Below are 12,180 nucleotides of genomic sequence, written 5' to 3'. Positions count from 1 at the left end.
TTGCACCTGTGATCTGCAGGTTACACTCGGTCAACAGTAAGTGCTTAACCAAGCTACCCTATCTGCATTTACATGTATTTTGCAGATTTATATAAAGCGGAAACATGGGCTACTCTTCGTGTTTTTCTTAGCATTATCCTCTTGTTGTCTACACTTGAAACCTGGTCAGGCATGTGCTGTGTCCCTCTCAAAGCATTCTTAGGACATTGAAATCAAATTTCCAACATATTGGCAATGATATTGAGCGGGATGCATAAAATGGATAGCAGAATTACCTTTCTAGTGATTCTGGGACGGTTGGGTCTGCTCCTACACAAAACCCACAACTTATGCTTTTCTTTTTGATGCGCTTTTCTTGCCCTGACAGTGGTGCATGACATGCCCAACCAGTTGTGCGGGTGAGAGACCTAAGTAGCAGAATCTCTATTAGGTTAATTTTTCCTTGATCAGCGTAATAGCTGTATTCTTACTTTGCTTTCCTTTTTATGCTGTATGCAAGACTGTGTGCGACATGCTACACATTGTACATTGAATCTCAAAATCTTTGTATATTGTATGGTAAGCTGTAAATGTCAGTTCCAGCGCAAGGTTATTCCCCATTTAGATGTCTGTTTTCCATTGTCTCTCCCCAGAATGCACATTCTGCGCTCAGCAAGGAACAGGCAGAGAATTCACGGCTGGTCTGGGATATCATGTCTATGAAGGAGATGGCAGAGAAAGTGCAGGTAACATTCTCCACTGCAACCCTCCCCCCCTAAAGCCTCCTTGTGTTTTTGGATTTCCTTGGCCAAGCGTGGTCTACCCAACACTTGGAGTCATTTGGGAAAAACATGGCTAAAATCCTTTTTAGACTGGAGAGAGAGAGAGATATTTTGGGGAAAACGAGCAGAAATGTTGACCCTCAAAGCAGTCTGCCTAGGATAAGGATATTATTGAGTAAAATGGCTAGAACAAAAGGAGCAGTGAATGTTAGAGGCTAGAATTAAGGAAGACATTGTAAGGCCAGGGTATGGTGGGCAAAGATGGTGAAGCAGGAGACACTCTGGTCAGAAGGGGGAGGTTAAAGGAACCATTTGCCCATGGCTAGAGCTGCACAGGGAGTAGAGTTGAATAAGATAATCGGAAGACTGAGCAGTTGTTGGACCATAACTTGATTAAAGATTCGGTGGTTGGAATATAGACTTGGAGGCCAGCTGCATTTATTGATTTCCAAGTTTCTGTTAAGCGTGAACATTGCAACAAGGTGCATCAGAGCTATGCATATGCAATCACATACACAAGTATTGTGAAGTCACAATTCTACAAATTTAAGAGCCCATGATTAACAAAAAACAAACAATCTTGTAAGACGAACTGCAGTTAGTGAACACTTTCAGCTGGCATTATTGCCTGGGCGTTGATGCCAGAGCCCAAGATGAGCATTACGTTTTGAAGAATTGGTTCAAGTTCAGACGCCCCCCCCCTCACTACTTAACACTGCCTGGTGTTATATTCTAAAAACATGTAACACTTTAAAAGACCCGGAGCTTGAGGAAGAAGTTGTTTGCTTAAACTTCAGTTCTTAGCTATTGCTATTTTTTAAAGAGTTTATTGCAACACCTGTTGCCTCTCCGTTGAGGCCAAATAACAATAGGTACATTTTTCATACCTAAGTTATCTAAAATGTCATTGGTGATGGTATTCAAGGTCAACCCATTCCCTTGCTGCTACTCAAAAAGCATACATGACTGAATGGGCTACTAATTTGAGGTTTTTACAAAGCACATAATGCCAAATTCCTCCACCTTCTATGCTCTGTAATTGCGGTTATTATTAACCGATTTAATAGCATGAGATGTATCGACCTTGGGAGGGATGAATGGCTGAGTTGGCCCCGCTGGGATTTAAACCTGTGACCGTAGGCTGCGACTGGCTTATAGGGTAATGCCCGAAGTGCCAGCCCAACATCCTAGTGCACACCAGCTATTTGGGGCCAAAGTGGGCCAGTTTGTGTTGCTGCGCAATGGAAATGGTTGCTTTGACCAACCTTACTGGCCAAATGTTTTATAATGCACAATTTGCAACACATTTTACAAGAAAAAAAAACCTGAGTGGTACATAGTTTGTCATGAAAAATGGAAGACTTACTTTGCATTTGAAATTTTAGGCAGCTTTTTCATTGGTACCTGGGGCGACTTCAACTTAAAGTCCCAGCCTGACCCGGCTCTCAGACAGACATAGGAGGTTGACAAAGTCCCCTGCCTCCGTCTAGGGATTACCAAAGTGGTGGCTGCGGGGACCACTTTGAGTCAGTGGATATTGGACTCAGGGGTAGTATAGGGAGGATCCCCTGGTCACCTTACTGTGGCCCTATCACATGGCAGGGGACAATTGCAGTTCCTTACTGCAGGCTAGTCCTACGGGTCCAGATCTTCCCAATCCACTAGGGTAGGTTAGTACTGAAAACCAAATCCTTACTGAAACCCCTGATGAGACCCTGCTGGTTAATGTTGAGGTATCCCTTCCCTAACTGAAAGAGCTTACAGCTTTCTTTAAACAAACCTCTAGCTCCATTGTAGGAAAATAGGGGAACATAGGGGTTCCCTTTGCCTTGAATGGAAATAATTTCCATTCACTAGACACTGGCAGCATGTGTTGCAACATTGTTAAATCTTTGTCCACAACATCAGGGAAGTCATTTCAGTACTTTAAAGGAACATGGTATGAGCCAGGGAGTTTCGTAGATGCAATGTTGTAAGTCGGCAGCTTTACAACCAGGGATTGTATCCTATGGTGAATTGACATCCTTGACTCCTGGCACAGAGTTCCTCTTCTGGGGATAGTGTTGCATTTTCCTTAATACCATTTATCTGCAACACTCACAGCCAGCAAGGTCTCTGACCCCAGGTTACTCCACAAGCTTGTTTGTGTCCAAGCTTTCGTGCGCTTAAACTTGCATTTCTTTTTCATTTTTGTAGTGTTTGTTGTGGATTGAACCTCCTCCTTGGCCCCAATTGGTCTGTGCCTTGAGCACATGTGACCAGTAGCTCTCTTATCACTCTCCCAGGGCAGCCTTTTCCGAGGTCAGCCTTTCCCAGGCAGCCAGTGAAGCGCTACAGCAAAGGGCAGCTTCATTTCAAGCAGCTCCCTTTCCCTGAGACAACTACAGGTAGGGTTATACGGGCAGTGAGCACAGCCATTACTATGATCAGGTAAAACCATGCCACTCTGTATTGCTCTAATTAACTGATGTTCTATTGTATCCTGCTATATATGAAAATTGCCACTGCACTGTGCCTTGCTAAATTCCCTTAGTGCCTCCTAGACAAAGACCCCCTCTCCAGTTGAATCAAGGCTACTTTCTCAAGTATATTATCTCTTCAGACCTTGGAGATTGACTGGAACTGAATCCTCTGTTCAGTATAGGCAAGCCACCCCTGTATTCAGAATATGGCACACTGCGTATCCCTCTCCATACCATCAATGTTGCCTTACTCCTGACTGACTCTAGGCACCAGATACGCCTCAGGGTAACCACACTTTCAAACACTTTCTTATTGTAATAGCACTTATTTGGGTTGTGCTTCCGGTAGAAAAAATATGATTAACTCAATGGTTTCTTTTTCATAAATTATATTTATTTTTTGCATTCATATTCATGCAACTTCCATTACATTTTCTTCTCTCTCATAAGTACATTTTCTTCTCTCAACATGTGTTTCCCCATGGTAAGTATCCGTGGTTCTTCAGGAGAGATACTAATTTTACAATTCTTTCTTTGTTAACCAATGTTTTCTTTAAATTTTCACAATATTTTTCCCTTATTTTTCAAATATTTTTCTAAAAAGATTCCAAATATTTTTTTCTCATTGTTTCCTCTTATTTTCCTCTTATTTATCCTCTTTTTCTTCTTCAAGTTCCTCGGATCCGATTGCCTCCTTCTGTCACGATCCACGCGGCAAGTTAAACATACACTTTCAAACACTGATCTCTTCTCAAATCTACCTTCTGCCTTTAGGCACTGTTCATGTTTTGAATTTAGACCGCTTTTGAGACATTGCTAATGCTTGAATTTTGTTGCATCCTCCGGACCCTTTTTCACTTCTGATGGCTTTGAGTATCACATCTGAACTCGCAGCGTTACTCTTTTAACCGCAACGCAGTGTGACTCGGTCGCTGTACCAGCAAAATCTCAGGAATCAGACAAGATAGATCTGATTACTAATTTGAGTGACTACCCTCTCTCTCAAGACGAAAGAGTACTCCTGAATAAGGGACTCTCGTTTGCTCCTACTAACACTAATGATTATGTGCAGATTCAGATTGATCTTTTCAAATTCATCCGTAAAATAAAACTCAAAAAATATTTTGCAACGAAAGCGAATTTCTTGAAATCTAAATCACATCAGCCTGCCCCATCAGATGTCACATTACAGACAATGTTAAGTACACATGTTCGCATGTCTCTGGATGAATGCGAACATGATTCAACTGCTAATGTGTGATGGACTTATTGCATAATCTGAGCATACAACAGCAAAATTAGAAAATAAAGGAATTATCGAGCAAATCAAAATTTGTGCCTACTTTCCCCAAGGATAATTTAATTGATACATTTTACCAAGCAGTCACTAATAACATACACAAATTGCAAGATTCTACCAATTCGAAAAAAGGGTGCAAACGCAACTTATCTTCAAAGAGGCAGATAAAGGTGGCAATGTGGTAATAATGAACAAGAAGGACTACATTGCCATGGATCTTGAACATTTAAACTCACCTGGTTGTTATGAAATTTTGCACTCAAACCCAATTGGCACAATACGGGCATCAGTCAGCAAACTTGTGGCCAGATGGCACACCAGAGGCCTCTTATCAGATGTTGAAAAACGCTTTCTCATTGTAGCTGGTCCAGTCATGCCCACAGCCTACTTCCTGCCCAAGATTCATAAAGCCTATATCACAATACCAGAAGGGAGACCCATCCTGAGTGGGGGCGGTGGCATTTTTGAACCAATCTCTATTTACATCAATGAATGTCTTGCACCCCTGGTGACGTCCATTCCGACCTTTATTCGAGATACCATGCATATATTGCATATATTAGATCAATTACCTGTTCTCCCCGATATGTTACTAGTGACGCTTGATGTTAAAGCACTCTATACCTCTATTGACCATGTTAAGGCAGTCACCAGTGTTGATTATATTTTTCATGAGCATTCTGCCTCGTTTTTCGAACATATTGAATTGATCAAAGAACTCCTTCTCTGTGCACTCTCTAACAATGTATTTCTGTTTAACAACATCTACTACCGTCAACTCATTGGTATAGCAATGGTAGCAAACTATGCGCCTGCCCTAGCAAATATATTCATGCATCACTTTGAACAACTGGTTGTGTTTACAAATGTTATGTTTTCACCATATATCCATACTTGGAAGAGATATATAGATGATGTGATTCTAATTTGGACGGGCTCCTGTGACATACTTAATGACTTTGTGAATTATCTCAACTCTAATTCATGGGGAATTCAATTTACACAGACTGTTAGCCACAGTAGTATTAATTTCTTGGACTTAACCATTACTATTTCAGACAACAAATTGACAACTAAAACTTATCGTAAATCCACTTCAGTCAATTCATTACTCCATGCGAGCAGTTGCCATAAGAAATCGGTCTCATAGAATATTCCAAAAGGAGAATTCATACGTGCTAGACGCAACTGTTCCTCAAATGAGGATTTTCAAACGGAGTGTACATTTATCCGTAATCGCTTTTTGGCCAGAGGATACGACAGTCGCCTCCTTGACAAAGCTCAACGTGAGGTGAAATCTCTAAAGAGAGAGGATTTACTCACTCCAAAAGTACGCCCTCAGAATACTCACAGTAATAAACTGAAATGTATTACTAAATATAACACAGAAAGTTCCAATCTGTACAGCATAGTCAAGAGACATTGGCACATTCTCCAACCGGACAGAGATATCACACCCTGGGTAGATGACTCGCCTAATTTCATCTACACCAAGGCAAATAATCTTAAAAACATCCTCTCACCTTCATTTATGTCTAACCCACAACATAAACCAACTTGGCTACAGTTAGCAAGTACAAGTGGATTTCGTAAGTGTGGGGGGTGTTCGGTGTGCACCTTTGCACTTGAAACGAGCAAGCTTGAATTTGGCCATTTGGGTACACATACAATCACCTCATTTATTAACTGTAATACCAAGTTTTGTGTATACTGTATTCTGTGTGTATGTGGACAGTGCTACATTGGCAGTACAATTCGGCCACTAAAGATCAGAATTAGAGAACACTTGGCCTCCATTTCCCAGACAGATTCTAAATATCCATTAGCAGTACATTGGCAACAAACTCACCACATGGATAAAGCAGAAATTAGATTCACTGGGATGGCCAAGGTTACACTACCACAACGAGGTGTTAATTTGATTCTTAAATTTCGACAATTAGAAGCGCGGCTTATCTGCCGTTACCGCACTGTCACACATGGCCTCAATACAGACCATGAACTTTCTGTGTTTTTATGAACTAAGAGTAATGTACAAATGTAATGTTCAACTGACTCCCCCTTGTTCTCTTTTTCTATTTTGCCTGTGGTTCTTCATGTGTCATACAATTAGCTGGTTTACAATTTGCCGATCATTGCCCCACCTGCTCATATCAGGTGCAACAGGCAGGATTGGTTCTCCATGCCATTCGTACCCTCTACGCAGGTTTTCCCTTTATATATTATAATTTTCAAACCAGCCCTTTTGGGCTATTTCTCCAAATTCGCGCATAATTCTACTTTTAATGCGGTTAAGGTGGTCTGGTCATTTGGATATTGGCCCTTCTCACTCCAGTCATAACTGTCAATCTCACCGCATTTGTTGTGTTAAAAAAGAAAACATAAATAGCAGATGATTACCTGCAGCCCATGCCTCCGTCCTTCCTATAAGACGGAGTTGGGCTGCCATAAGTACATACTTGCTTCTAATTAATTCTTTCACATTATCTCCTATTTTTTATCTACCATCCAGCTAGTTCATGCAGAATTAATCTGCAGATCTCATCCCCTACAGGGGCGCATACACACTCAAGATGGCAGACTCACATTCCCACACGTTGGGCCGCGCACGTTGACTTGCACATGTTGCTGCTATAACTATGGCAACACGAGCCGCGGCCGTCAGGCTCCAGATCCATTTCTCAGCGGAAACGCTGGTAAATACTACACTTGCACGTAGACCCCTAGGGCTCCGAGGGTATACGCGCATCGCAATTATCAAACCAGACAAGCAGCTGATTCTAATTGCACTGCCTGTCTGTCTTTTTCTCCCTCTTTTTTATCGCTGGGCACGCGCTACACGCTCGTCTTCTCTCCATTATCTTTGTAAGCAGACACGCGGAAACGCTTCCTTACTTCCTTGTTGCAACTGCAAATGACAGGTACTCATTTGGCATTTGCCCTCCCATATGATTAACTGGTTTTATTATGTAATTAGTGCACATGTCTAATATACTCTTTATAAAATTGAACTTACAGTGGAGCCCATGAGAAATTCATCTTTAATCACTTAGCTTTAATTAGGGTAAGTGGACAGCGAATATTTTGTAGGAATGATAAGATGCCGAAATTTACATTTGTGATGCCGCCTCTATGAATTGTCCTAAATTGGATCTTTATCTCACTTTCTCCCAGTTCATATTTGAACTACATCTGACTACAGATAAACGTCATTTTAAATTTTCTAATAGTTCTTACATCTTGTATGGCCCACCAAGAACCTTCAGGCTAATGAATTCTTATTTACCCTTCTTTCCCCCCTTCCATTTTTTGATCTGATGTATTCAAACATGCAAATGGTATGAAATTTTCCCCTTTTTCATTGTAATCACATTGTATATGTTTTTGTTCTGTTGACTTGTTATTTTAAAATGTCAATATACTCTTTGCCCTTTGACACCATGGATTGCAAAATTCGCAATATTGTGCCAGGTATGACTACTGTTCTGTTCCATGGCTCATCCCTTGTTTGCCTTGTAACCTTGGGTACCCACAGTTTGTTTAATTTATTTGTAATACATTATTTTGTGTTTACTAAAACAAACTTGTAGCCTCAGAGGAAGGGCAAGTGCCCGAAACACGTGTCAAGGCTACCTCAGTGTCAATTAAAAATCACTTTACCAACTAGGTTATTTAGTGTCTATGCGCAGTGTATTTGCTAAAATTGTATCTAATTCTACCTACCTGGCGGTAGACTTGGCAAACCCGCCCGCTGCATTCACCTGCAGCTTTTTTTCACTACTCCCAGGCTTCTTAGGTCCTTGCGCTGAACCTCGCCAGTCCCCCCCCTTGCCAATTCACTTTTACTCTTTTAACCAAAGCTCGATCTCCTGTACCCTCCAATTCCTCAGGCTACACCTTTTCCACCATGCCTCCCACTAGCCAGATTAGAGCGGCATGATCGCACTCCAGAAACTGAACTGAACTAATGCCCCTCTGTCTTCCCCTTTCTCAGTCTCCCCCCTGAACCCCTCTCATACACGCACTCCCCTCTCCTCCACACTCTACTCAATGCTCTCACCCTTCCCTATCCCTCCTAACCCTATCCACCCCCCATGCATGCCTCACATCACAGAATAAAGCTACGCGCTGGCGTTCTACAATCTAGAACATCAGCCCTATCCACCACCCACCCATCCCTTTTCTCATCTCTTCTCCCCAACACACATACATACTCACCCCCACCCTCTTCCACCCATCAACACCCTCCTATCCTCCCCCTTCATCCTTACAACCGCCTCCCAACTCGTACTTCCCTTCCCGAAGCGCAGCCTGGCCCGCTCTGGGCAAGACTTCACTTTCAACAGTCCCTACCACGCTCACTTACACTCCTTTGGCCACCACACCCCCCCCCAAAATGCATTGGCCTCATCCACCACAGGACTTTGCACCCTAATTTCTTTCCTCAGCTCAGTCCAACCCTGTCCAAACTCTTTTCACGTCCCCTCCAAAACCCCCAATGAATGCCAGCCTCCAACCTACCCTCATCTCAGAACCCCACCTCTTGCCTTCCTCTGCATTCCCCTCAACCTCTCTCACCCCCTTAACTCACCCTCTCCCCTCCAGTCCCATATTAGCACACCTCTCTGCCACCTCCCATGCTGACCACCCTCACCCCTAATCCAAACCGCCTCCAGAAACCGTACCTGCTATTCTCCATCCTCAACTCTAAATCTGTCTTCAAATACAACATTTTTGAAGAAAACCCAGATATCCTCTTCATCACATAGACCTGGTTCTCCGCCGACTACGAACCCATTGCACACAAGACTCTCCCCCCTGGCTACTCCCTGATTTTGCACAATTGGTCCAGTAGAGCTGGAGGGTTGGCTATCCATACAAACACCTCGGTCCTACTGAGAAACTACATTGCAACACTGAATGTGAATCATTGCTAGTAAAAATACAACTCTTCCTCCTCCTTCACCCACAGTTTCTTACTCCCGTACGGGCCTCCTGGCTACAATAGGAACTTTGCAAATTCCCTCAGCAACTCCTTATCAACCACCATAATGTGGCACCCGTCCCTCACCATATTGGGAGACTTAAACATCTGGTTTGACGTTCCCTTCCACCATATGACCCGTTCTCTCACCGACCACATGGAAGCCCTCAACCTGGCCCAACTGATATCTCACCCCACTCGCATAGCAGGACACACCCTCAACACTTTATTCAGCTCCACTGACCTCATTTCCACCCTGCGCTCCGTCCTCTAATCTGGACCGATTACTCTGCTATCTTCTCCCTCTTGACCCCTTCCCTCCCTGTCTCGCAAGCCCATCCTCTTCAACCTCTCCCTCTCTGGAATAAATTAATTATAAACCCTGATCCGTCCAATTCCCTTCTAAACTCACTCCCACTCCATGAAGGACACCGCACCCACTTCATTGACCATTTTGACCTTTTTTGACCTTTCGATCATTGGCTCTCCAGCGCTCTCATCCCTCTCACACTGAGTAGACAACTCCCAGAAATCAGGCCCCAATTCCGAGTGGTACACAGCTCCTCAAATCCCTTCAATCCCTCAAGCATAGCCCGGAGCGGACTTAGAGGACCAACCCCACACTTCTAAACAAAACCTCCTGTACAAGACTGACCAGAGCCTACCAGACTGAAATTAGATTTTGCACTTGTTTACGAGAATTGAAACGTTAAAATATTGGTTTGCAAAGTTATCAAGGATCACTCTGATAGCCGCGGAATAAGGTTTTTTTGCATGATGAATTTGAGGAAGACACTTTGCAGGATCACCACATATTTTACATTTAACTTTCCTGCATCTCTTCACAATTACAACATGCATATTAAAAAAAAGCTAATGTTCCATAAGAGAAGCATGAAAGGGTCATACCTCTGTAAGGCTACCCAGATAACTTGTTTTGTAAGCTTTCGGTACAATGTACAGGTTGTTCCCAGTAGGCATCTATACCTTTTCAAAGAAAACATTGTTCCCAAATTTTCAGTTTCCAGATTTGATTTTTTTTCCAAAGATGTTGGTTTGCTTTTTCATGGGGCTGGTGGCCCTATTTCCAGATCAGCTCCCCCTTACCACCCCATTCAACCTACACTAACCCATATCCACTTCCTATTTATTTTGGGGGAGGAGGGGTTCGAATTTGATAACAATTTGTCTTTTCCAGATTGGGGTGATATTTTTTCAGTAACCCATTTCCAGCGAGAAACATTTTCCCCCCTCAGTAGAACAGCCTAAAGAATGCTATCCTGAAAGCTTGCAGACCAAAGTAATCGTTATCCTAATAGTTATTTCTTTTGCAAAATTGTCTCTGGCCTTTTGCTGCGTCCACTCCAAACGCATGACCTATTAGATATTAAGCAAGTGCCCATGTGCAAGACGTTCATTCTACAAAGGTCTAACCACTCTCTCTCTCTCCCAGGACAACAATGAACAGCTGGACCGACAGTGCTCTGAACTGAGCAGCACTCTTCGAAATCTCACCATAGAGAATGCCAAGCTGGTGGCTGATCATCAAGCCGCTCTCAAGGTACTCATTGTAATGTTTCGTACCAGATCCTCCTTCCTGTCTGTTCATAATTGCATTGTTTGGTGGGGCATCCCATAGAGAGTAATGGGTGCATACTTGGAACACATGGCTTCTACAGTGCAGTATTGTATTCTCCAAAGAAGTGGGTGTATGCTCTATTTAGTGCAGTACTGCATTCAGTTTGCACCAGTTTCTTTAACCGTCTGTCCACGTCTGTACTAAAACCACAGTACTGCACTACTGAGGGTACAAAAAAGTATGCATATTTGTGCATTCAGAATGCAGTATTGTGCTTTGGCGTGTTCTAATCCTTTAGAGTGCACTACATCACTTCTCTACCACTGTAGGCCTATTATTAATCCTTAATAGTGCACTACATCACTTCTCTACCATTGTGAGCCTATTGTTCTAATCCTTTATCATGCTCTACTCCATTCGGTCTAACTATGCGCTTAGTGCAGTTCTCTGTTCTAAATTACAATGTGGCAGTATTGTAGTCTGTTTGTACCAAAGGCTATATATAGTATGAGTAATAACTTGTATGATTCAGTGCGGTATTCTTTACAAATGTCCAAATTGTGACTAATCCTTTGTATACTCCCGTACCTCAGTAAATGCCATGCATAGAATTTCATTGTGGGAGAAGCTGCAGGTGGTATGTGAGAACATGTCAACTCGACAGAACCTAAACCATTTCGTGCAGGTGGGAGTAGGCAGTGTGGTAGGTCGAGCAATCATACACACAACACACTGCTCCATTGGCTGAAAAAACCCTCCCGAGAGCCCACAATTTCAAACAACTACCGGCCGATCATTACTGTCCCCTTCCTATTTAACATCTTAGACAGAGCGGTCTATATCCAAATTCAGCAGTACCTGGAAGCAAACCATATCTTGGAATTATGACAGTCTGGATTCTGCACAGGCCATGGCACTGAGTCGGCTCTCCTCAACCTTAGAAACTAGCTCCATGAGATCAGGGATGAAGGAAGACCTGTTCTTCCCCTTTTGAATCTGTCTGCAGCCTTTGATTTAGTTGACCAAAAATCCTCTGCCACCACCTCACCACTTTTGCCTTCTTCTCCCCCGAAGCCACAACCTAGATTTCCTCC

The 12,180-nt window shown here is 42.9% G+C and overlaps 1 protein-coding gene across 1 annotated transcript in view; it reads left to right on the top strand.

Annotated features, from left to right (window-relative positions):
* The window catches only part of CCDC150 (coiled-coil domain containing 150), a 917,521-nt gene that overhangs the window by 434,687 nt on the left and 470,654 nt on the right, over positions 1-12,180 (top strand). The window contains exons 9-10 of the mRNA XM_069618819.1: positions 633-725; positions 10,961-11,068. Of these exons, the coding sequence (XP_069474920.1) occupies positions 633-725; positions 10,961-11,068 (201 nt within the window). The remainder of the gene's footprint in view (positions 1-632; positions 726-10,960; positions 11,069-12,180) is intronic.

The sequence above is a fragment of the Ambystoma mexicanum genome, chromosome 10 (genome assembly GCF_040938575.1).
Source record: "Ambystoma mexicanum isolate Mex_15411 chromosome 10, UKY_AmexF1_1, whole genome shotgun sequence".
Classification (NCBI taxonomy): Eukaryota; Metazoa; Chordata; class Amphibia; order Caudata; family Ambystomatidae; genus Ambystoma; species Ambystoma mexicanum.
This window is presented reverse-complemented; position numbering and strand designations above follow the sequence as displayed.